Source organism: Micropterus salmoides, unplaced genomic scaffold (genome assembly GCF_014851395.1).
Source record: "Micropterus salmoides isolate LMB-PRFRI ecotype aquatic unplaced genomic scaffold, ASM1485139v1 Ms_hic_scaffold_3, whole genome shotgun sequence".
Lineage (NCBI taxonomy): Eukaryota > Metazoa > Chordata > Actinopteri > Centrarchiformes > Centrarchidae > Micropterus > Micropterus salmoides.
In genome coordinates this window covers 13,479,676-13,506,241 of record NW_024042261.1, presented here as the reverse complement: position 1 = coordinate 13,506,241, position 26,566 = coordinate 13,479,676, and the positions used below count along the sequence as shown (strand labels likewise).

The 26,566-nt window shown below is 42.3% G+C and overlaps 1 protein-coding gene across 4 annotated transcripts in view; it reads left to right on the top strand.

Annotated features, from left to right (window-relative positions):
- ssh2a (slingshot protein phosphatase 2a) overlaps positions 1-26,566 on the top strand; it is a 32,099-nt gene that overhangs the window by 1,308 nt on the left and 4,225 nt on the right. For 2 of the 4 annotated variants that reach the window (XM_038693800.1, XM_038693799.1), the window contains exons 1-12: positions 11,057-11,642; positions 18,091-18,203; positions 19,461-19,525; positions 20,007-20,128; positions 20,683-20,748; positions 20,940-21,005; positions 21,744-21,938; positions 24,532-24,625; positions 24,825-24,953; positions 25,077-25,123; positions 26,109-26,255; positions 26,347-26,547. In XM_038693800.1, coding sequence (XP_038549728.1) covers positions 11,515-11,642; positions 18,091-18,203; positions 19,461-19,525; positions 20,007-20,128; positions 20,683-20,748; positions 20,940-21,005; positions 21,744-21,938; positions 24,532-24,625; positions 24,825-24,953; positions 25,077-25,123; positions 26,109-26,255; positions 26,347-26,547 — 1,373 coding nt within the window. In that variant the 5' untranslated portion in view covers positions 11,057-11,514. Of the gene's footprint in view, positions 1-1,712; positions 1,757-11,056; positions 11,643-18,090; positions 18,204-19,460; positions 19,526-20,006; positions 20,129-20,682; positions 20,749-20,939; positions 21,006-21,743; positions 21,939-24,531; positions 24,626-24,824; positions 24,954-25,076; positions 25,124-26,108; positions 26,256-26,346; positions 26,548-26,566 lie in introns of those variants that run through there. The other 2 variants (XM_038693801.1, XM_038693802.1) reach the window with 2 other exon arrangements.

The following is a 26,566-nucleotide window of genomic DNA, read 5'->3' as shown; positions in this document are numbered from 1 at the left end:
ATTTACATAACCTAAAAACATCATTTGGGCCATTATTTTAAAAAAGCTGCGTCATTTGGTCCCAAGCTTTCATGTGATTATATTTGGCGACGTCCAATGAAATCTTGACCAGTCTGTGCCAGATCAAAGAAATGGCACACATACGTTTTGATTTAAGCTGAATTTATCATTCAGACCCAGCAGTGAGGTTTTGTAGCTTTTGAGGCGGTGTATCCCAGGCTGAGGTTACCAGCTGCTTGTCATGAGACCCGTTCCTGATGGGAAGCAGCCATGTGAGTGCTCTTGTGAGATGTCTGATGCTGAGAGAGGGGATAGGGGGGCAGAAACATGGGAAAGGGACAGCAGAGCAGAGCAATGTATGGAGAAAAGAGCTGGGAATGAAAGATGAACACTCATGAGAGGCACAGCTGGAACGCCATTGACACTTCAGCAAATCTGTGATAGGCGTCTTCCTAAACCTTTTATCAGGGCTCGGCTAATTACACACCGGTTTCAGGTCACTGACCCATCAATTAATACCGTTAGTGTTTTGCCTTCAACACAGTGGGGAATAGCCACCATAAAGCGGTAGTGTACAGTAATCTGCCTAGCAGCACACCAAATCCCCTGTTCTCATTGGCTATAGGACCACTCCCTACACATCCATGCTGTGGCATTGTAACCATGGTGATCAGCCTGTACATTATATCCCAGCCATGGCCAGGCTTATTATGGTTAGTTGTTTTAATCACATATTGGAGGTATAGGCCCCCAGTAATGTGTAAGTGCTTTGCAGTGGTGTAATGGTATACTGGTATCACATTTCCCTTTAAAATCTGTTGACCTAGGCATTTTGTCAAGTGTGTATGTGTGTGCGTGCAGAAGGCTTTTGAGTCCACGCATGGGCTCCTATTTCTGTTGTGTCACCATATTTTGTCTTGAAGGCAGAGGCTGTTAGGCTGCTGATGCAGAGCACATCACTCAGCCAGCTGCCTCTCCAGGCCTAATCACATCCGTGGAAGCGGACACAGGAATAGATGAAAACTCTATCCTCCGTCCTCAAGCTTCTGCACCTCGCTGGCCACCCCATCCAGCTCTCAAGCCTAATCTTTCTCCATCCATCATCATGTATCATCATCATTCATCGGCATCAGCATCCTCAGTGTTGTTCAGTGTCTGTCCCTGTGCGTCCGTCGATACTGTATGTATCTGGGGTTTGTCTGTGTGTATGTTTTTTGGTCAGCATAGTAGCCAGGATTGACAGATTGATGCCAAAGAGAAAGTTCCCTGAGTTTTGTGGGGGATTACTGAAACAGGCTGGGATTAAAACTGTCTCTGTGTGTGTTGTGAGCTGTGCTGGTTGCATTGGTGGGGGAGGATGATTGCATTTAGGAAAAAGAGACTGGGAGGGGAGGGCCTGGACACTCTGTGTGTCTGCTCTGAGCCTCAGTTAAATTACATGCTGACCCTGCCTTGTAACTGAAGTCACAGATGAAAGGCTTGAAGTGGCCGCCCTAGACCGCCAGCCAATTTAGTACTCTTTTAATACAAGGTTAATTAATTCCGACTCAGTGTCTGATGCAAGTAGCCTCACAAGTCCCTTTGGTCAATGTGATACAGTGTGTTCTTTCTGAAATGCGAGCTGCGGGGACAGGACAGGTAATGAATAAATATTCCTGTTTCTCTGATGATGATGTTTTTGTTTTTTTCTGTGTTTGTGTCTGCATCTATAGGAGTCAGGCAGTGGTGAGGATGACCGTCGCTCCCAGCCCAGGAGGTGAGACCACTTCCTGTTTCTCATTGTCTTTCCTGAAAGTTTCCTGGAGTAACTCTGTTCTTTCACACGCTCTAGCATCACTAGAAATTGCAAGTTGAAACTCAGGCCACTAGGGGGAGGTGGTACATCAGATTTACAGTGTTTCTTCATTCACTGAACCACATTTTCTGGGACAGTTCTTAAAAACACTGCAGCAATTGTTGCATTTATTTTATACACTGCAGCACAACACTTCCTTGGATCTGCAAAAGGCTAACGTATGTGTCAAAATAAAACCAATGCATCACTGCCACCAAAAGGAAAATTCCCTTTTGTCTTGGCTTACACAAAGACTGGAACAAGAAAAAAATATTTTGTTAGTGTCAGTCCACTGAAGTTGTCTTACATTTCCTCTACAGCTAATTGAGTAGTGTACATCAAAACCAACAAAAAGTCTATATTCACCAGATTGTCATTTTGTGCCTTTTCTACTATATACCCTGTTCACTAAACACCTTATTTGAAAAGTAATGTCAGAGAAAAAGTGAATGTGCTATTATAGCTCCACTAAGTAAAGAAAAATGTCTCAATTAGGGATGCACCGAATGTTTGGCCACCGAAATTAATCGGCCGAAAATAGCACTTTCGGTGTTCGGCCTAATAAGTCAAACGACCGGATAAATTTTACTGAACAATTACATTGATATGTCGGCAGTGTGGAAGCATTTTAAAATCAAAAATCGCCATTTGCAGACACTGTTCTGCTGAATTGTCTCCTAGCACATCCACTCCATCTGTGGCTGACTTCTTAGAAAAGGCAACAATGGTCTGACCCACTTTGAGTGTTTCTGTCACTCTTTTCTGAGAAGGCGATTAAGCTAGCCGCACCTAAATTTGGAGTGCACACGTATTCAAGCCTTTATGGTAAATCCACTGAAATGGACCAGTGCCAGCTGACAGGCAGGTTAGTGACTTTATCCTGTCAGTTTCTCTCTTTACAAAGACAAGTGTTGCAGTATGAGAGTCCTACCTGAAGAGAGACCATGAAGTCTTCATGTTACGCGATACAGGAACCACATACAACCTTATGAGGATACACGTGACAACGTCCAGTTTTCAAAATAAGGTGGAAATAAGATTAATTGGATTATATTCACTGAAAGTATTAAACATATTACATGTGTACATTAAAAGTAAATGGACACATGTAATTTACTTTACTGGACCCTCTCGGGCTTCGGACCCACCCACCATAGTCTTTCCAAATTCTGTGGGAAACACTGAGTGAAAAGCACATTTTGACTATTTCATTTATGTAATGGTAAAAAAAAGGCAAAACAAATGGAAAAAATGTGAAAAACCTTGTTCTGCATTTGGTATTCGGGAAAGTTTTTCATTATATTCGGCTTCGGCCAAGAATTTTCATTTCGGTGCATCCCTAGTCTCAATACAACTAATTCATATAATTTAGAAACTAATGTATGTTTATGTATTGCCCCAGAAATACACAGTACTTTTCCCACAGTGGTTTGAGAATACGTAATATCATTTGAGGATCATGCCAAATCAACAGAGTATTGGTCAAAGTTGTTTTTGAACTGTGTTCTTTAACAGTTTTTCATGCTGACAGTAAATATTGTCTTGGTGAGTAGTTTGGTAATATTTGGTCAGTCCTCTGACGTTGTAGGGGTGAAATTTGCATATTTCTACCTGGTGGAGTAGATGATTTGCTTTTGACGTGTGTCTGTATTGTTAAAATACAAGGAGGTCCCCACTGTTGTTGTCCTTTTTGACTCTGGATCACTGTGCACTATTCTGTGCCAGAATTTGAATGAAATGTACAGACTTTACAGAGGACAGGCTGAACACATGGTTTTTGTGTGTTTGAGTTTTTGCCTATAACCACATGGAAACCTTATCGTCACTATGCTGAGGGCTAACACAAAGTCTCTTATCACTTTAAATGTTATGCCTGTGTTACAGTCTGTCTGTGGAGAAACAATCATTAACAGGGAGTGGAACACCAAAGCCTATACTATCTTTCCATCTTTAATGGACTTTGAAAGGGACATGAAGTGCAATCTAAATAGTCTTTGTCATCAGATGTTTTGTGTCTAGCTTTTAATGTATGTTAATAATAAGTAATAGTGTTATTTTTAAGTTATCACTTGTTATCAGCGTCAGTACTGTTTAGTACAACAAGTAATGAGACACTGCACTAAGATAATACTCCTACAGTGTTCAGCTGAGCCTAAGACAGACTTTTCATATCTTTCCTTGTGAGGCCGGCGCAGACAGAAGGACAGGTCTGAGTGAAGCGTTGCCATCTTGTCAGATACAGGGTAAAACTCAATGCTCGGCACAAACTATAGAATGTTTGTCAGAAACCCCACACATAAAAACAAATTAAGACACATTTCAACCAGAGTCCTGACTACAGGAGCTATCTGCTCAGCTTTGAACATTGGTGCTAAGAAGCAGAGATCCACTTTGTCAGAAGATTGAACTTCTCTATTGCGTAATTTTCTCTTTATTTACCATTGGGCTTTGGCTAGTGCCCAGGATCACTCTCAGATTTCATTCATGTGCCTTGACTTGGACTCCTCCAAATCACATGAGCCCAGCGAGACCTTCCCTGGCAAAATCAAATGCATCTGAAAAAAGCTGGGTAGGCTCCCACTGGTCTAGAGTCGATAGGAGGGTGCAAGTCTCCAGTCATGAGCTCATTCATGCGGCAGGATAACGTGCATTAACTGTCAGGCTAAAGAAACTATTCTACATACATGCATTCGCTAACAAAGCCGTGATATTAGTGAAGTGATTTCTTTGCATCTTGAACCAATTACATGTACAAATGACTCATAGTCGCAGTAAAGAACATCTATTTGAGTGTCTTTGTAGTTACGTATGTTAGCTAAGGTCACCATATTTGAACCTTCTGGTGGAAAAGAGACAGGTTGTGGTGTGGGTGGTAGCAGTGTGATTATAATGACTCTGAATTACTGGATATGTAACAAGAAAGTAAAGTAGTGAGAACATGGATGTTTTTTTTTTTTCTTCTGTTTAATGTGAACATTTATATATACAAAAGAAGTGGACGTAGCCCCCTTGATGTAACCCATTGGTTTGTGTTTGTGACATGCCATTTTGGCTGTCGCTACCTTGGGTTTTGTTTTTGTTTTGTTTTTTTGGTGCCAAAAGTGATCATTTTTGGATATGAGTGTAGGGCTGCTGAGGAGCAGACAAGCCCTAGCTAGCTTGCTTGGTTAGCAAGGTGCATCCATAATTCACATTAACTGTAATATTAATTGGGATGCTAATTTTGCCTAGTGGAAAAACAGGCTTAAAACAAAATGTACTTACCGATAACAGCTGACTCCATAGTGTCTTTTAGTACAACGGAATGCTGAACAAGACATTTTTAGGTGACCAAAATGTTTGTTAACTTTCATGAAGTGAAAACACTGTGAAAGTGTCAAAGTTCTCAGACGAAAACACAGACTTCAACCAGAAGGAAGGCAACGGCTAGTGAAATGTACACAGAGCAGTGGATATGATTCGCCTCTATCCTGATTGACAGTGTCGACTCCCTAAAGCATACCCTGCTTTATTGCCTATTTCACTCTAAATGCGACCATAATTTACAAAATAAACATCATGCTGTATTATTGAAGATTTGAAACTAGCGATTAAGGCCTTAAACTCATTAGAAAAGTATTTACTGAAGAAAAAAATGAAGTGAGGAGTGGGGTCTTCCGCACATACGTCCACTCCTTTTATACAATGATCATACCTGGATATGGATTTGCACCAAAAACGAATCACTTCTTCCTCGGATAGTGGCCAAACCTTCCACCAAATGTCATTGAAAATTTGTTCACAAGTTTTTCAGATAATCTGCTCACTGAAATATAGACAAACTGGTCTGAAAGCATGACCTCATTGGCGGCAGCAATAATACAGAAAACCAGAACAGACCATCTGACGGTAATTTCACTTTGTGATTGCAACTGGCCCAAGATATGGGCTTTATGTTGGGCACATACAGTACATGAAACCTTAAATAGAGTGATGTTCAACCCAAAGTGGTACATACTAGAAAATATTTTATGCTATGTCACACATTTGAAAATTGAAACTTGTTGACATCACTCCTGCAAGCCTTTAACACAACCTAATAGTGCCAGGAAGGACATGTGGTCCCAATTATCTGTTAGGTAAGACAACAAAGCACCAGCATCTGGTGAAGTCATACACGCACACATATATGTGCAAACACACACACAGTTTTTTCCTCATACACTTCATCATTATAGTCCTGTTTTACCATTTGGCTCAGTTACCTAGCCCACCATTTGCTCAGTGTTAGCCAAGGGTCTTGCTGAGTGACCCCTAATGTGTATTATATAAGAGCTGAGGTCCAATTTACTCCCCATCCCACATATGGATTCAAGTAGCAGTACTGGCCAACATATCGTAGAGGGGCCACTGAGACTGAGGGGAGCTTTGGCTTGCAGTGCAGTAATATTTTCACTCTGTCTTGTTTTTTGCTCTTCTCCAGAGTCTTTGTCTCTTTTTTTCTTTCAGTTATTTAGCTGACTGCTCACTGACTCAAACCCTTTATCTCTCAACTTCTCTTTCACACAGACACACAAACAGCTGTCTGTGGCCCCTGCACCACACCGGTGAAGTATAACGTTACTGCAGTGCAATAATGAATCTCTCTCACACACTGTTGCCTCAGGACTGACACTGACTGTCAAGGACAGTGTTGGAGAAACTTTTTTTTCCTATCAAGAGTAACGAAACCTACATTTGAAGGTTTTGTTCTATTCTAAATCAATTCTGCTGTGGCTGCTGAACAAAAGAGGTGCTTACTACCCTTCTTGTGACTGTCTGTAGGGATATCATGTGATGTAGCATAGCTGTCAAAGGTTGCAGCATCACAAGATGTAAACGTACTGTTCGTGTGGTTGCATTTGTATTTAATTTTCAAATGTAGTCCATAGCTTTATGGATCCCCTTGGACTGACAGGGGTTCACATTTTACTGTGATGTTCACTGAGCTTTCATGTTTACCGGATCACAAGTCTGATTTCTTTGCTAGACTACTTAGGCTTGCACCTGTCACCCAAAGTACAGAGATGTGGGAAACGCCTACTGTTTTTAAAAGGTAGCCTAAATTAATTTCACTTGAATGATGTGGAAGAGAAAAGCCTGTTTTTGTGTGCTTAACTGTTCTCTTTCTTCTCTTGTCTGTCCATTGTCTGTGCTGTAGAGCATTTCCTTTCACAGAATGCAATCCACGTCATGGCAGTGTTTTATTTGAGCTGAGGTTTCTGTTATACTGTAAAGGTGGGATGATGATGATGATAATAAAAAGCTTTTGATATTTCATATTATTTTGAATAGCTGACACAATCTGTTTGGGTGGCAAGAGGAACTATTCTGTGAGAAAATGACAAGGGCCACCACTTAACGACAGCAGACTAAACTAGGTATACATATAAACGTTAAATATCCATGTTACGCACTCATGTGTCAGCTCTGACCCAGATGCACACAAGCAGAGCAGGTTCACCAGGCCAATAATTTAATGAGTCTGCTATTAGAAGAACAAGAAGGGCAAGGTGCAGTAACCAACACCGAGTCGAGGACAAAGTGTTGGAACACCACCTCGAGGCATGTGGAGACATGCCTCTTTAAGTCTATAAGCTGTTCTGTCATTTACTCTCAACTGCAGACACCACACCTGCCTCCCCTCTTCCAGCAGTACACCTGCTGTACATGGCGTATTCCCTGTCCTAGATTAGTGACTATGTGAGCATGTATATCAGCTTCCCACCACTAAGAGAGAGAGATCTGTCTATAGATGTAGAGAAATATACGTGACACAAAGTTATACATCTAGCATTTCATGTACACAATGTAGGTTATGTGGCCCAAAAGGCACTGTGTGCACAAAAGGGTCATTTTTAAGGGTCATGAAATGATGTATCATTTATAATTGAATCAGTAGTAAAATAATAATTATAATCAGTCCAAATTAATTCCCTTAATTTTGCAGTATAACAAGTGAGATGTGTTGATTAGCACTGCATAGTATGGAGATAACAAAATCATCCAACACACTAACGTTTATCTCTGCAAATTATTTTTCCCAGCATTGGCAACATTGCTTCTTTAGGGTTTCACACCCAAGAACAGATTTCCAGCTAGTGCTTATTAGCTGCAGTACAGTAGCCTACATGTGTTTGGTTACTGTACCTCTACCTCTGCTAACAGGTCCATTTTTGTCCGTCTTATCTGGCTGTTAAGAGGGCTCCCTGTTTCTCCTAGGTGAAGTGCCCCTATCACAACAGAGTGGACTGAGTAGTTGGCAAACATTTGAACTTAAGGCGTTGTAGTCCAGCTGTTCTTTGCTTTGTTTTCAGTCTCCTATTTTGTTTTGAGGCCAGGTGATTTTAGCCACAGCTACAACTTCATCACACTTCTTTACCTTCAGCATGATATGCATTTTCAGATGGAAGAACTTATTTAAGGTACAAGTCATGCTGCAGGTTATACAGCTCTGAAGGTGAAAGCATAGACTCAACTGGTGTTTCCTTTCATTGTAGAACAGTATGCTAACAATAGCCCATCTCCAGGTTAGTATATGATAAACAGCTGGCTTCATGCTTTAACCAAAGGTGTAGGCAAATGGTAGGTCTCACTCTAGGGTACTCCCATTCACACTTTTTAATACCCACAACTCCCTAACAGCACCCACTCCCATCAAGTGACAGAGGAAGTCTATTGTGCAACTTGTCCAGTCCTCAGCCAAACCCCACAATAGACTCTCATGTTACCAAACCACAGAGAAATGACTTCCCACTGAGTGCTGGTAAATGTGACGACACTAAACGCAACCACATGACGAGAGCACTAGAGAGAGAGTGTGTGTGTGTGTGTGTGTGTGTGTGTGGATTTTATGTCCACTGTTGTTGGCAGAGCTCATTGGACAGCCCGCCTCATGGCGCAAGAGCTGTCGGTAGGAAGGTGAGACAGAGTAAAGTGTAGTGTGACGGAGGTGTTGGTGTGTTTGTTTCACGTGGGATGTAATCAGGTTGGCTCCGGGCAGAAGAACACATTTGGAGTCTAGTGTTAAAACAAACAAACACGCACGCAGTACAGTACTGTCACATGTATTTGTCATTGTGTACATTTAATGTAGTTGAAATGAGTCATGCGTGGATTTTTTTTGTCCAGTTAAGATGTAAACGGATGAAAGTAAGAAGAGCGCCTCAAATAAAAAGATATCTTGCAATTTATTAAGGATAACCAAATTACATTTGTTTCAAAATGTAATGTTAAAGTGTAACATTTGTGACGTCCTTACATGTACTAATAATAGTTTTAAGTCTTATTCAGCTTGACTGTTTTTAATAAAATTGTAATTTTTCACTAGGTTAGAGTGTGTACACAATTCTTCTGATTTGTTACTACACTTTTGTGAAGCATAGACATCCCTGTATTATTACCATACATGTTTTGTGTCTTTGCTGTTATTGTGGTCCCCTGTATTACACAGATTTGTAGGCATGCAAACAGTCCATGGAAGTCTGAGACCACAGTAAGTTGACATGAGAGAGAGGAAGAGGGGACTGACCTCTGACTTAAATTTAGAAACAGCGTTATAGAATTCACTCTGCAGTTTTGATGCGCTGTGTGAAGACAACTCTGCTTTTAATACTCGTCCACCTTTTGGCTGTTAAAAATATCACTAGATGCTGATCTCTGAATGTTAGTATTGCAGGGCTTGACAAAATATTCATCTCACACTTGTAATGTGACCAAATGTGCTGCTTCCAAATGTTGCCGTATAACTTATTTAAAAAAAAAAAAAGTTTTGTAAGAGATATATCTCATAATGTATCATAGTCAGTTCAGAGGAGACAATATAACAACACACAATTTAAGGAGGCAGTGGAAGCTGACTAAAAAGTGTGTTTTGGCCAAAAAGGTTGTTGGATACCTGAAAATATGAGGCTTGCGTGTGACACAGCATTGGATACGGTACATGTGAACTGTTTGAGCTACATTAGCTAGAATTCATGAACCAATCCTCAGTCTAGGCCGTCGTCTAGGATCTGTAACAACTTCAACTACAGTTTCTCCGCAGCCTCACAGTGTTGATCGACAGAGTAACAATGGGCTGGGAAGTTTGTGAACACAGAGCCAAAGGTTTGTTCAACAACAGTATGCTTAATAATGCCATATTTCTCAGTCAGCGTCTCTATTGATAACTGCTCTGCTCTGGAAAACAGACAAAACAGAAAGCAGCCCTTCCATAAACCTTGAAAGAAAGCTTAGATCCACTGCTTAGAGCTCAGCCGCGACTGTTTTCGTTTGATTTTTAGGCCGCTTGGCACCAGCTGGTGTGAATATAATGAGGGTGGGGGGTAGTTTTACAATGTATTTCAAATTGTTGTCAGCTTACATAGGGCCCTACATGTATACACCAGTAGAATATAAAACAATGAACCAAGACACTGTGTCCATCTGACAGCACACAGTAAGTCAGTTGACACTTGATATCTTCAGATTACTTTATTGTGAAGTTGTTTCTCCCCCAGACTTTCTTGACAGGACAGGCTCCGGTATATCTCTATGCCTTGATACTACAGGCCTGCTGGTCTCAGTCTGGATGACTTCAGCCTGTTTCTCATTTGTTCTTGCTCCTTATGTAACTCAACCATAAGGGTTGTGTTTTGGGAGAAAAGGGTGGAGAAGGAGACAAGTGAAGTCGCCTCAATGAGCTGACTGCCAAAACAAAAAGCCCTTGTGGGTTGAATTGACTCTACAACATTAGTTTAATTAGCAGATCCCCAGTTGACCCTGTGGTATCCGACAATCAATCAGATGTCGATCCTAACAATATTACTAAATTAATAAGATTATTAATAGAAATGACCTACAGTATTTTTTTTTTATATGCGCACACACACACACACACACACACACAGTGTAACTTAGATAGGGAGCCATGTGCCATGCAGTACCAAGAGTATGCAGCTTTAAACCAACAAACACAACAGGCAGTAAAGTTCCTGATAAGCACACCCTCAGCCAGACAGGAGGAACTAAACAGTGAATCATCTGCTGGAGTGATCAGCTGCATGGTGTAATGTTGCCATCGCTTTGTATACAAACTGTTCTGCTTCAAGCAAGTGTGGACGCAGAGGGGCCTGGCGGTGGAGGCGGTCCTACCTCCCTGTTGTCCTCATTGGCTCCCGGCGTTTACCAAAACTGCGCGTCTGTAACTCCTCCCTCATATGACTTCTCCGTGAGAGTTTGACCGACAGCGTGGCCGCATGTCTCAGAGCTGTACGGGGTAACGAATGCTGACTGTTTGTTTTGTTTTTTTTAAACGAGGAGAAGTGATGTTTAGAAAACTGTACAGAAACGTATTTAAAATGGGACTCGCCTTCGCTTTGTTGGGACATCTTGGACAGCCAGGCGTTGCTGCCGGGAGCATGAACACAGTGTGCTAGATTTAGTTGCGCTTCTTAATTTATTTCAAAAGAATTGCGATTTGGAAACATCTCTCATTTTTTGCGGTACCTAATTCGCGGAATATTTCGTCATTGTGTCACTGTATTACAACCATTAACACCCAATGAAGCCCGCTGTTTGCCGTCTTGATGTGACAGAGCACATGACTGAGGGAGAGGAGTAAAAGTTTTCTGTCGGACCGAGAACACCTGACCCCCTTCTGCCTCTGCGCTCCTCCCGCCGGCATGACCCTCGACGCGGTGTCCGAATCCGACAGCTCGTCGGCGGTCAGCTTCTGCTCCTGCTGCGGGGCCAAGATGGTGCCCTACTTCAGCGACGACGCGGTGGTGTCAAAAAATCAGATCAACCAGCTGTAAGTTTAAAAAACTGTCAAGTTTGTGAAGGGTAGAAACACTCTGGCATAGGCTTTAGCTTGTGAATGTTTTTATACATTGAAACACATTCATTATTACACATGGCAGGGACAGACAGTGAAGGTGCCATGAAGTAACAGGGTCTCTGTTCAAACTACAACAGCTGGTTACAACTTCACTTCCAAAAGGAGGAATTCAACTGTGAAATTGCTGTGTGTATTCAGAATTGATTTGTTGCATTGCATGTTAAAGATCAATGGAGGTAGTAGTAACAGATTGGGAAACGTTTAACATTGTTAAGCTGTGAGTAAGCTGAACATTTTGTAACAGTTCTGCAACATCAGTGTTAAATGTATTTCCCAGTGACGTAGCAGGGTTTTACTCATCTTTAGTTCTTCACTTTAACCTTACTAAGGCATAATGGCTCTGCCTGAAGTGTGAATCATACTACATGTTTCACAGGTCCAAACACAGTTTAAAGAGGGAACATGGCTACTGAGATAATGATACATCACCTGATTGCCACATCAAGAATTTTTGTGGCTCCCTTTTTGTTTGTACAAGGCTGGAATATTGGTTTGTTTTTACACATTTGAGGGTTTTTTTTTTAGCTGTGGAGATAGTTGTTATTAATTTACAATTAAGACCTTTTTATTTTGAGTTAAGTTTGAAATAACTTAATAAGCCAGGAGAAGAAGAAAAGGGCAGCAGTGTTTGTAAGATTTTCTGTATTTTGGTATAAAATGGGGTTGTGGTTGACCATATACCAACAACTAAAGCTAATGTCTGATGTCTCTGACTCATCGTAAGATAATGTCTGCTTAGAGGAAGACCCAAAAAAATTGTCCTGCATCCATTTCGTTTTAGACACTAGGAAACGAGCAATAAAGCAATAAAAATCCATAGAGAAAATGACAACATCTCCTTGTACACATAATTAGGGAACTGAACTGAACGGATTGTTTATTATTAATAAAATAGTTACCATTAATGTATCTTACAGTGATCTTATCTGTACAGTGTCAGCAGACATCAAGGTTAAGGGAGGTAAAGGCTTCTTTTTGCTTGACTTGTTAACTTGTACATGTGGCGAGGACAAGGTTGCCCTTCAGGTTAGACCAAAGGCTGCTCTGTTCCAGTGTTTCCAAACTCTCATGTGGAGCCAGCTCAGATAAGTTTAGCAAATTTGGTGGTCAATGTAGAAATTACTGTAAGTGGATTAAAAGATGAAATCAATTTATTTAGCTCCAGTGTGATCTGCTGGGTTGTGGTTTTTTCTTTTCTTTTTTTTGGTAACATCTTCGTGCGGTCATTAATTGGCTGTGCCCTGCATGAGAACTGTTCCTCTGTCAGGATTTTCAGGAAAGTCAAGGACAGCCTGCGTCTTGATGGTGGTGTTTTTCAGCTGTTTTGCACGTGACTGTGTGTTGAGGTTATTAAGTAAACTGAACATTTAGTCTTTATTAGGGCTGCACCCAGTCTGTAAGGAAATATTTTTTTCAAAGTGAGTTTGCTCAAAGAAGGTTTATGGGAAGATGTTGATGCAAGACACACACACACACACACACACACACACTGCATACTGGCAGGCACGTGTGTCTAGTAAATAGCAGCAGATGTGGGAAACTTCTGACTTCCTGGTTTTGTTGGCCGTATTGCATGATACTTGTTGATGGCTTTTCTCACCGCTCCTTTGTATTGCTCAGGATGGACAACAGCCCTCATCACGGCGCAGGGGATTTTTTGGCCTCCTTTGATTTACAGCACCTGGTGTGTGTACATTTGAGTCAGCATTTGTAATGTTTGTGTGCATATGTGTTTATAGTGGGAACGCCTGTATGTGCCGGGAACCTCTGCAGGACTGTTAATGTTTAACCAGCTTTGAGTGAGTAATTACAAGCCTTGAGGCTGTCGATGGAGTTAAGTGTTACCTGTGGCTAAATGGCGTCTAAACCACCATTGTTATCCCACCAATTTTAGGAAAACCCTCTCTTCCGCTGCACTGTGTGTGTTTGTGTTGCTTAGGTGTTTTCGAAGGCTATCAGATGAGACTGAAATGTGACCAGCTGAAGTGTTTGTGTGTTTGTGCCAAAGGCTTCAGCAGCTGGATATAGGTCATTGCTTATGCTTGTGTGCGTGTGTGATGCATCTAAAATCAAATAACATGACTTGGTTTAAGTGTAATTCAGTTTAAGTAAATGGCATGAGATTGGACCAGCTGTGTAGCTACCTAGTGTATCACAGCTAGTCCTATTCATTGCCAGGCATCTGATAGTATGTGTTAATGGATGTGTGTCCTGGAACTTCCACGCTACTATTCTGCTTTTTTATTTTTTACCACAAGCTAAATGGGAATGGAGCTGAGCTTTTTCAGTACTGTTTCTCTGTTTGTCTAAAAAGTTCAAATGTAATATGAATCCTTCCCAGAATAGTACTGCATGCCTTGGTCAGGTATGTTTAGTTCACGAAGGTGGCGGTTGCTCGGACCGTGGCCTACACACTGGATTACCAAAGAAACTGTTGCAAAACTTCTCCTCACTCACATGCGTATGGAAGACAATAGGTCTTGGTGATATGTTGACTTGCTTCTGTGCCAGTTGATGAAAGTCTATGTTTAGTATGACCTGGTATCCCTTTCTCTTTATATCTCTTTATACTGCTTTGCCCAGTATTCCGCTGTGCAATTGTAATCAGTCTTGAGCTTATGTCTGAGGGAGATTTGCCTTTTATTAGACTGTTTAGTGGAGAGTGACATGTGGAGAGTAAGATGACGTCAGGCTTGAATCGAGGATGTTGCAGTTGGGGGTTATGGGCCTCTACTTCATGATGCCCCATGAGCTTGACTTTTCTCTTTTCTCACCCATCTGTAACTGTCTTCTTCGTGTGACACATTTTCCATGGCAGTGCCTCAAAGCTGCAGGACCTAACATGCACCTGTGGACATGCAGACACACACACACGCACACGACAGCTTACTCCCTGTCTTTCCCATGGACTGTATCCATCTTGGGTGCAAACTCATAAGGCCTTAGTGGGGCCTGCCTTGCATTGGGCCAGGCCCTATATTTATCCCACTCTCTTCCTGAAAGTGACTAATATGGGCACGGCCAGGAGGAGGGGGGGGATGTGGGGTGGGTCACCCAGCTATCTGCCCACTATGTGGAGTGGTCCTTACATAGTGATGATTGTGTCTGTAACTGCCATAACAAGTACCTGCTGCTTCACTTCTGCCCAAAGCCTGGGGTGGCTGAATGCCAAAAGATGGCCCACCCCACTCTCTATGCTACAAACTCTGACTGGGTCGTCTGTCTTTATCTCTTTATCATCCTTCACCGCCCGCCCCTCATTCACATAGTTTATGAAGTCCAATTTAGCTGAACTCGTTGCCCTCTTCCCAGATCCCCACTTACTTTATCCGTTTGTATGTGTGGTTTTTTGGGGGGGGGGGGTTTTGCCTTCGCATATTTAAATCAGCTGGGCTGATTTGAAAGGACGCTTTTCCGGTCGTCTTCACAATTTTTTCCAACCTTTCTTGGTATACTGTAACATTGAGCTCATCGTGCACAACTCAGTTCATCTGGGTGCTTTCCAACAGACTGGCAAGCGTTGTCAGTGTCTGATGACGCATTAAGCATTACAAATTTATCAGTTTAAATTGATTCAGTCTGATGGCAGCACAGCGTTGCTTAAAGTGATAACGCTAACTTCACGACAGGTTCTCATTAATGGAGCAATTTGCAGAATGGATTCACTCACTGCTAATTGACAAATCATTTTGTTTGTGAAATGACAGATTTATTCACATTCCTTGTTCTGATCAACCAACAGCCCAAAACCCAAAGATGTTCAGTTTACTATGACATATGGAAGAAAAAGAAAAGCTAGAACCAGTGAATGTGTATCATTTTTTTCCTTCAAAAATGACTGTGATTATCAAAACAGCAGGTTCTGATCAATTTTCTGATGAATTGACTTATCGTTGTGGCTGTATGTTGAATCAGTGGGTGGTGTTGTGTATCTCTCTGTCAGGGTGCTTAGCCATACCTTTTTTACATGTCGTACATGTAAAACCAGACCCTGTTCTCAGAGCAGACGCAAGCTTCATTGTTAAACCTCTGCAGTGTTGCCCTTTCAAAGAAAAGCTTTTATGTACAGTAAGTCAACCATGCTCATCAAAATGCAGCCTATCAATAGCTGAGACTTTTAAAGGACTAATGTATTTTTAGAAACTGTATTTGAAAGTCATTCACAGCCCGCCACCTCTCCAAACGTCTGGCCTGATTCCACTTTCTCAGTGCGTCTGTGTGCATCTTTACGTGCATGGCCTTCCTCGCGTGACTCGGGGAGAGTATGAGTGTTATGTTACAGATGACATTGTACAGTAGCACTGCTATACATGGTCATTGCCAAGTACAGTGCACAAGGCTGTGAGCACAGTTGGACATGATGCAGCAGCAATCGAGGAGAGTGACGGAAATGAAAAGTAGGACAAAGTTGTGAGGAATGCAGAAAAGAGGAAGCGACAGAGGGGAGAGTGAGAGGAAACAGCTGGGTCAAGGGTGGGTGGGTTATGGGAAGTGAGCTCAGCAGAAGGCTGCGGTTTTGTTTTTTCTCTCTGTTGTCTGTGTCTCCTGATCCTGTACATCCATGATCTCAGCAAAACTCAGGAAGGACAGTTGGATGGCTGGGAGGATGGAGAGATGAAGTTACAGAGAAAATAAGGGGATGACAGGAAGCCTAAATGGCAGACGGCACCGGCCTGTTTTTGCCCTCACTGTGAAATTGAAGAACTGTTGAACCTGATGAACTGCAGAGGTTCATTGAGTGTAGACTTGCAGTCTGCTGCAGAGGTTGAGATAGATTAGTCAACATAGTGGTTAACCATCAGAATAAGCATAGCAACCAATTCTTTGCACAATTTCAAAAGAGATACATGATGTCATAAATTTCCTTTGATTAATCCCTGTGATCTTCCCTGTTTGCGTGTGTAGTTGTCAGTTCTTTGTCTCAGTGTCTAGCCCCGGAGGTTTCAAAACCACCCTTATTCAAGTTTAGTAGAACAGGTTGGCCATCTATCTGAGTCAGTGTTTCCTCTAGTAACACTTGTATCCACTGTATTTGTTCCAGTTGATCATGGACAAACTGCAGTGAGCTTAAACTTTCACTGACGGTTACTACAGATGACCTTAAGAAATCACATTAACTTTCTTTGGCTAATGGTATGTGTAAAATACTGAATGTGGAAAACAAACTACAGCTGGGCATATTTAAGCAAGCAGATAATTTTAAAATACTGCTGAAATTCTTTAAAAGTAACATAAGGGTTTCTCTTGAAGTAAATCTGTTTAACTTAAACACCCACGTTTAGCTGGTTGATAAGATTGTGGCTGCTCATGTTCCTGTTCCTAGATAGCCTACGTTCTTGCCAGCTTAACTTTTGGTCTCAATTTTGGCAAAAACCTGCAGAGCCAATACACTCAATGTGTTTTTGTTACTGTGGTCCTCCTTGGTTTGCAATTGCTATGTGATCCCTATGAAACATTTAAAAAATCATAGCTTTCTCTTTTTTTTTTTTTTTTTTTTTTTTTTTTTGTGCTCTGTTTATTCACTGAATGAATGCAGGAGCCCAAGCGGCCACTGTCTTAAGTGGCAGTCCTCCTGCTCAGCATCATTATGGTTATGTTTTTTACTGGACCCACGACTGTCATTGAAACAGTCATAAGCAGAAGTAGGTCATCCATTGTATTTTATCGGCATCTTGTGTGACTTTGGGCTCTAAAAAACAAGTCATTGACATGTGCAAGCGCACCGGAGGTGCTCACTCACTTTTTGATATCCAGTTGAAACACTGACCTCAGTTTATTATTATGTGTCCTCCTCCTCAATGCAGTGACCTCAGTCACAGTTAATAAGATTAAGTGTTCCAGAGAGGAACAGAACCCCGTTTAATACGACCTGCTTTGCTGTGGAGCGCTGTGTGCATGCCAGCTCTTATCTCTGCTCAGACACAGCGGAGGAGGGGGCTCGCTCTGAACCTCGGTCCCCTCCCAAACCCCACATCCCTCCTTACTGGCAGCTGTGAGCGTGAGTAGGTCTGTGTGTGTAATCCAGCTGTGTGGAGGAGCAGAGAACATTGTGTTCTGAGTTCACATTGGGGCTTGGATCTTGTTTTGCCTGCATCGGTCTGTCTGCTCTGATTTGGGGAGCCTGCAGACCAGAGGCCAGCTGAATGGAGCATTGTGACACTGACATAAGCCCATCACAACACTCCTCTGTTCCTTGTCCCCTTCTGGTGCTTATTACGAAAAGTTGGGGTCAGTATGTGCAAGAAAGTGATTACAAAGGAAGTACGTTTTTGCAGTTACGTGAGTATATGATTAGATAATTGGCAGAAGTCCCTGTATTTGAGGCCATCTATTGATTTATTTTCCTCCTCTTTCCTTCCAGTATCAGTGAGAGTTTCCTCACCGTGAAAGGTGCAGCCCTGTTCCTTCCCAGGGGAAATAGCCCCACGCCTAACTCTTCACCTCGTATCAGCCAGCGCAGGAACAAGCACACAGGTAAAGACTCGAGCACACAAGTGACAGCTGCAGCTTCTCCCAGTGCTCTCGTCCACTCATTCGCAGTAATGAACCCCCATAGAAGACCTTGAGACCTTAAATAGCACAGTGTGTGTTTTCAAACGGACTCTACAGCATCATCAGTAACAGCTGGTATTAACTCCTCTCAAGCTGTTTCACAACAAGGCAGATAAGTGCAGTGCAGTCAGTTCTAGGGATGAAACGGAATGAAAATTTCATATCACGATTACAGTGACCAAAATTATCACGGTTATCAGTATTATCAAGGTATTGTAAAAAAAAAATATTAAAAATGTACTGATACACACTCTGAAACAATTTCAACAAGTTTTATATTGAAAACTACAAATACAATTGCGCCCTGCGATGGACTGGCGACCTGTCCAGGGTGTAACCCGCCTTGGCTCCAGCCCCCCGCGACCCTGTATGCAGGATAAGCGGTTGACGAGGGATGGATGGACAAAAACAATTGCCATTTTGTTTGCATAAAAATTAAATAACATTTTATAAACACATGAAAATCATCAGTGTGCATTATCAAGATTTAATTTTTTATATTGTAATACAAAGACCCCGTGGGATAATTACATAATAACAAATAAGTCTTTAGAATCCAAAGCTAAAAGTTAACTTACCCTGCCTGCGTTCACTACAAGGTAAGTTTCCCTCAGAACTCTCATAAAAACTAAAATACAACCAGACTTCAGACTGAAGAATCTCCGCAGCGTTGTCTTCCGCCGTGTTGTCATTGACCCAAACAAACCCACGTTGCATTCTGTGCATGCGTGCCTGCTTTTGGGAGCTGCTAATCGGTAACCGGTAATCGTTTCATCCCTAGTCAGTTCACTGCTGTGTGCAGCGTGGTGATGTTTGAAGATGAAAATCAATCAAGTTTGAAATTTTGAGGAAAAAAGTGTAATGTGCTGCTGTTGTGGCTAAAGACAGCCTTTGTTGTTAGAGGTGTTTGTGGTGTGAAATGGGCCAATTACTTTAAAAAGCATCAAAAAAACCTCAGCAATAACAGGATTTTTCCCCCCCCTCCTCGCATGTATTCAGGGATTAGGTTGACTGTAGGCCTAAGTGAAAGAGACTCCAGTGTAAATGCACTGGAAACTTGCCACGGGGTAAATGATACATCATCTTTGGTGTTTGTCAACCTTTTACATGCTAAGAATGCGATCTTTGTCCAAAATAAAACTGAAACTCAATGAGGCTGTTGAAATCCTTTCCATCCAGGTGACCTCCAGAAACATCTTCAGACCATGTTCACTGTGTTACGGCCGGAGGACACGATCCGACTGGTCAGTAAAGACAGCGAGCGCACACACACACACACACACACACACACACACACACACACACACACACACACACACACACGTGTCAGGAGCAAGGTGGCGTTGTGATCAGGGTGGTGATACTCTAAACAAAGGGGCCAGTTTCAGTTCTTTGTTAGTAAACCTAAAGAACTGACTCTTGCTGGGGGGAAAAGAAACTGTTGCCATAAATAGAAAGTCTTAGCTCCTGTTTCTGCACCAACACACATACTCTTACATAAAAAATACTGTACAATAGTTAGCATTCACCATGCCATTTCTGCAACATCTTTGATAAAGGGGTTTTCCAGCAATTTAGAAAGTCCCACAATGCAACTCGCTTTACTATAAATTAATTGATAATACATTTATATGTTTTGATAAAGTCAGAAAATATACCTCTCTTCTCTTTGCACAGTCCTCCTTTCTGCCTTCCTTCATGTCTCCTTTCTGTTTTTTCTTGCAGGCTGTGCGTCTGGAGAGCGCCTATCCTCAGGTAACCCGCTACATGGTAGTGGTCTCCACCAACGGCAGACAGGACACTGAGGAGAGCATCGTGCTCGGCATGGACTTTGTGTCGTCTGACAGGTCAGTGCCACAGCAGCGGCGCGTTAGCCCTCATTTTAGCTTTGCGATAATATCGACTAGTGAAATTTAGGATTGAATGTGAAATTTATATATTTTCCTTATTGTTTTATTCTTCCATTTGTACAGTTTTCTTTTTTACTTTTGGAGTAACTCTATATATATAGATCCTAACCGGAAAACATAGCTAAATATTTATTTTTTTAAATCTGTGAGGAATAGACTCATTCTTTAATATGTAAGGCAACACCAGGCTTGACTTAAGCATTGCTTCCTAACTTTGTAAAACAAAATGTTATGTTAGCTCTCCTAGCAACATGTTGTCCTGTCGCATCTCATAGTACGCATGCGATTGACTTGAATAGATTGGCCCCCTTGTCAACGATACGGGATTCTTTGAGTCAATATTGGGCCGTTATCGGTATCAGATTAGTGCCTCTCTTCTTGCTCTACTGTTTTGCTTTTTGTTGTTGTCCTGAACGCATCCCTAATATTATGTCAAACCAACATGTCTTGTTTTGCTGTGCTGCTGTTTAACGTGTTGATCGTCCTACCAGCTGCTGTACAGTGGGTCTGGTTCTACCTCTGTGGAGTGACGCTTTGATCCACTTGGATGGAGACGGGTAAGACACCACACCTATCACTTGCTTCCTCTTACTGCTCCCTGGGGCAATAGACTGACTGACTGACTGCTCTGACGTCTTGTTTACATGCTGCTCTTATTTAGCTGTTTTGTATAAGTTGTGTTGTAAGGTGGCTGTAAACTACTAGTGGGCATCCCATTTCTAATCTCTCTGTCTCTCTGTTCTCACAGTGGTTTTAGTGTGTCGACGGTGAACAGGGTTCATGTTTTCAAGCCAGTTTCTGTCCAGGCCATGTGGTGAGCAGCCTTTTATTTTTTTTTGCCCCCCACAAATGACAGATATGTGAAGTTGCATTAAGGTGAAGGGCGCAGGCTTGAGAATACTGTGTCCATTGTACTTTGACTTTGACCTCCAGCCTTGTATCATTGTCACTTTCTGATCTTCCCTCTCTTCTTCCTTTTTTTTCCTCCATTATCTCTCTACCTTACAGTCTCTTCTTTATCTTTCCCTGTCTCACATGCCACTGCTGCTTCTTCATTTCCGCACTTGTCGTCTTCATTTCCTCGTTTTCTTTTCCTTTTGTTACTTTGCTCTTCGCCTGATCTCCCTCTCCCTTGAATATCTTCTGATACCTACATTTATCTGCAGTTGTATCTCTGTATTATGTCTCTTCATCGCTGTAATCTTTCTGTTCTTCTTGTCTCACATCTGTTCTCTCGTTTCTCTTACTAATTATTCAACAGACCTCCCCTTTTATATTTCTCAGAAGTGTTATTATTCATACCTCGCTTATCTTTCCAATAATTTACACTTTCTCTCCATCTCTCATCTTCCCTTGCCTAATCTTTAGTAATTTGCCTATTGTTATAGCCACTTCTGATTTGAATTATTTTACTCTCACCCAGCCATGTGAAGAACACAGTCATGTTCAGTCCAGATTTCACTTCAGGTTTTTTCTTTTTTTTTTTGTCTTTTTGCCCTCGAGACAACCTCTCATGTGTGAATTCTCTTCCCTGCCTCACTGTCTGCCTCAGGTCAGCCCTCCAGTCGCTCCACAAAGCGTGCGAGGTGGCTCGCTGCCATAACTACTACCCAGGCAGCCTGTTCCTGACCTGGGTCAGCTACTACCAGACCAGGATCTCATCCAACCAGTTCTGTGTCAACGAGTGGAACGCCATGCAGGACGTCGAGTCGCACCGTGCCAATTCACCCGTCCTCTTCACAGACCTGTGAGTATAGGAGAAGAGGGATGACCACATGGATACACGCATAAACACACACCTTAAGCAAACTGATGGTGGGATAGTTGGAATAGCTTTAGTGGATTCCAGACATGGAGTAATTTTCACAAGTTTGTATTTTGTATTCACGTAACCCATTGATATGTGGTGCAAAATTCCTGTGAGAGTGACTGTAAGTGTACAGGGTGAACTCACTGTTCTAAAAATTGGACGAAAAAAAGACAAGCTGTGGCTGTAATTAATGGACAGCCTTTGAAAAGCTGTGACGTTTTCAGTATTTCCCACAGGATTTTGTGAGACTGTGGTGGGTAGACCTCAGACCGTCTTGGGGGGTCTAGGGGCATGCTCCCTCGGAAGAAAATTTAGTACATCTTAAAGTTAAATCCATCAATCTGGTGCACTTGAGAGCAAAATCAAGAGGCTAGGTCTTGTGCTCTTGTAAACAATTTAATCATGAACACATTCAGGGTTCTCCCTAGGTTTTGGGAGGGCTTAGGTACTGTGGTCACGGTGGGGAGGTTGTGTGTTTGAGGGACTAAAACTATGCATTTTCAAATTATTTTAGACAATTATCGTTCATTTTGAAGCTGTGGCAGGACAAATTAGACTTACACTAAACTAACAGGAAAACAGGGAGTTTTAAATGAAAACAATGGTGACACATGCCTATGCATTCCAGCAACATGTGAACGGTGTTGGGTACAGGGGGAAAAATGCATGCACACACGGACAAACAGACCTGAACGTCTCTCACATGCACATACTTGTGTCACAGATTCAGAGAGAGACGAATTTGTTGCGTTTTGTTTCTGTGTTTATGCAAGGTCAGAAATGTAAGAACTTGGCACGCAACAGCAGTGCCTAACCTCTCCTCACATGCAGACATTGTTGCTACATTTCCACAGCAGAAGATTGCAGGCTATCAGCCTTCAGAGCCCTGAACTCTGGAGAGGTTTGAGACATCATGTGACCCCAGTTCCAGGGTAACGAGAAGCAACACAAGAGAGGCAAACAAACAAAAGCACACATGCAGGCATGAGAGCAAATGCTGAACTATGTGCAGATAGACAGAGACCCACACAAACACACACACTGAATCTTAATCTTTGCTCTGTAGAGTTGTCAACAGATCCACAAGGGAGCTTATAAAGTAAAAGGAATGATACAGGCTGCTGGATTTATGTCTTCACTGATACCAGGGAAATTCCCCTCCCTGCTGCTTAGTCATGTGTCTCGCTACCTATATGGAGCGTCTCTTTTGACACACACTTCAGAGCTCGAGTGTCAAAAATAGCCGAAGCTTTAGCCGGCTTGATTTAGATTTGGAGAAAAAACGGAATCCAGACAGATAAATAGGTAGACCTAACATGGGGACGGACAGAAGCAGGTGGCAGGCAGAGAGGTAGAGGAAGGCGGCGGGTGTGGCATAAAGGGAGATATTCTGCTGCTACGTTCACATGATGCTCCACGATGGAAAGAAGAGAGAAATCAAGTTCCACGTAAAACTCGACAATCGAGAAACACACCCATATTTATTGTCTGCCTGGAAACAGGAATACTCTACACGCACTCTCTCTGGAGGAGGTGTGTTTGCACTCGAGTGCACTTTAAGATAAGGGTGAAGGCAAAGATTGCCACCCAAACTTTATGAACTCCAATACATACATCCAAACACATAAAGTCTGTTTGTCCTCCTGTACAGGGTGACTGCTGAAGCTACACGACCTGCCAGTGTTTGACATAGCAGCTTATTTCCCTTTTTATAACCTTGAGATAGCAGGAAGTGATTTGATGTCATGGAATTTGTGTTTGTTTGCTTAATGGTGGATCACCGTTAATTCCCCAGGGCTACTCCTCTATCAGCAATTCAAGGAAGTGTCATAGAATTTGTGTTCGTCACTTACTCGTTAGTGTCGTCATACATTCGTCAAATGTGTACTTATATATCCAACTAATCCCTCCTTCAGGCTGTCTGTGGACGAGTCGAGGCTCATTGTGAGGTCAAACTTTTGGCAGTATTTGTTGGCAGGCGTGAATAGCTTCTCTTCCTCTTAACACTGTGGGCTCATTTTCTTGGTCAGCAAGACATTCAGCATTTCTCCAACACAGCTAGATGCTCTCAAGTCCGCAGTTACAAACCTGGGGCCATCACACCTGCTGACCCTCCTGTGTACTATTACAGTTGGGATCCACTTTAAGGCAAAACAAGAGAAAATTCTACAACGTAATGGGGAGACGCTGGGAGACAAACTGAGCTCCTCTCTCCAGAGAGGTAATCAGGCCACTTGTTGGTGTCATCAGTGTGATGTCCAAAGGCTAAATGCGTCCCCCAGCAAAGTGGTTAGGAACAGAGCTGGGCACAACAACAGGGACACTCTATACAAGGGGACTTTGTTGTGGATCACAGATGGGCCACACTATCAGATTTTCTGTTCCCTCTCCAGTTTCTGAGAATCCGACAAAGTGGCGATTCTCTTGGGGAACAAGTAAGCTCGCTCAGACTAAAGTGTAAATGAATCAGTCAACAAAAATTGTTGTTACTGTGACTGTAAAGGTGCTTTTTCTGTGTGTGTATCTACAGTCCCACAGAGAGGGAGCGCACAGAAAGGCTGATCAAGATGCGCCTCAGAGAGATCATGATGCAGAAAGACCTGGAGAACGTCACCTGTAAGGAGGTGAGCGGCTCGTATGTAGATGAGCGGGGTGAAATGTACAGTTGGGTTTGACGTACATCTTTGTTTTAAGACTTGTTGCAAATTTCCGTGATTGTACCATCTTAGACTTACATGTTAGCTGACACCAGCATTGAATCAGGAGGGAGCAGCATCATCAACAGTCATGGTGCTTCCCTGAATTGCTGTTGTCCTATTCCAGATCCGAACAGAGCTGGAGATGCAGATGGTGTGTAACCTGAGGGAGTTTAAGGAGTTCATAGACAACGAGATGATAGTCATCCTGGGACAGATGGACAGCCCCACTGAAATCTTTGAACACGTCTATTTGGTAAAAACCTGGTCCCCCTCTTCATTTCTTGAGCTGGAATTTCTAAGTTGTGACTCGTTCTTAATGTTTCTTACGTGTTGATTGTATACACTTTGATGTTGACTGGACCTGTGATGTCTGCAGGGCTCTGAGTGGAATGCCTCTAACCTCGAGGAGCTGCAGAACAGCGGGTAAGAGATCAGTAGGGCTGTAGTCAACCAAAGAAAATCATGAAATTCAACTGCACTCTACCTGGTAGCAGTTAATCAAAGTTACACAACTTGGCCAAGCAAAAGAATTCCTGCAGTTTGACCATTTATTTTTCACACGTAGCTACTTCGTTACCTTCAGGGCATGTCTATCAAGATGGTTTACATACAGCAGCAACACACATACATGCCGGCGAGCAGAATTGGCTTCGGTATAACAACAAAGCTAACATGGAAAAAAACGTTACCTGAGGACAAAGAACACACAGTAGCACAATGAAAGTTCCACATAGAGATGTAAAATAATAGTAATGATAGTGGTAATACAAATATCAAGAAAAATAATAATAATAATAATTATAGTAGTAGTAATTCAGATCCAGACTCTACAGCTCTGGAGCCAGAAATGCCTGCAGAAAGTGACAGAAAGAAGGTTCATACATTGGATACAATCTACATTTAGTCAATAAATTAGTTATGCTAACTTTGATTTATGGGTTTATGACAAAATAATCACAAACACATGGCCCACTTACTATAATTTTGGGGAGCTTGGGACCCTTTTGGGTCAATTCCATCCATTACCATCCATCCATACCCGGGAAATATGTAAGGGCAATTTAGAGTCTCTAATAAACCTGTTACCCTGCATGTCTCTGGACAGTGGGAGGAAGCTGGAGCACCCAGGGAGAAGCCATGCAGACAGGGGGAGAACATGCAACACAGTGCCGACCCTTTATCAAGTCAACACTTAAAATATACGTTTTATAGGCACCATGAGAAAACGAGCTGATGGGTTTTTCAGTTCTTACTTACGTTGAACTCAGAAATTGTTTGTTTGACCTGTGTGGTATAGCTAAGCATTCATCATCTGAATAACTAGAAATATGAAGCCTTGAAATATGAAATGGTTTTTATTGATAAAAGGTCAGCAACTCATCCTGCCCTCTTCCCGTCTGTTACGTAGCGTGCACTACATCCTGAATGTGACCAGGGAGATAGACAACTTCTTCCCTGGGATGTTTGAGTACCACAACATCAGAGTGTACGATGAAGAGGCCACCAACCTGCTGGAGTACTGGAACGAAACCTACAAGTTCATCACCAAAGCCAAGTAGGCTTAAACACACACACAAGTTTGTTAGGTTCTGCTGGGGTTCTCCTGTAATCTAAAACAATTTCTCACTCCCGTCTGTGTCTCTTAGGAAAGCTGGCGCCAAGTGTCTGGTTCACTGTAAAATGGGTGTAAGTCGCTCCGCCTCCACAGTGATCGCCTACGCTATGAAGGAGTACGGCTGGGACCTGGACACTGCCTTTGACTATGTTAAAGAGAGGCGGGCCGTCACCAAACCGAACCCCTCCTTCATGAAACAGCTGGAGGAGTATCAGGGAATTCTGCTGGCCAGGTGTGCTTTCTTAAACCCG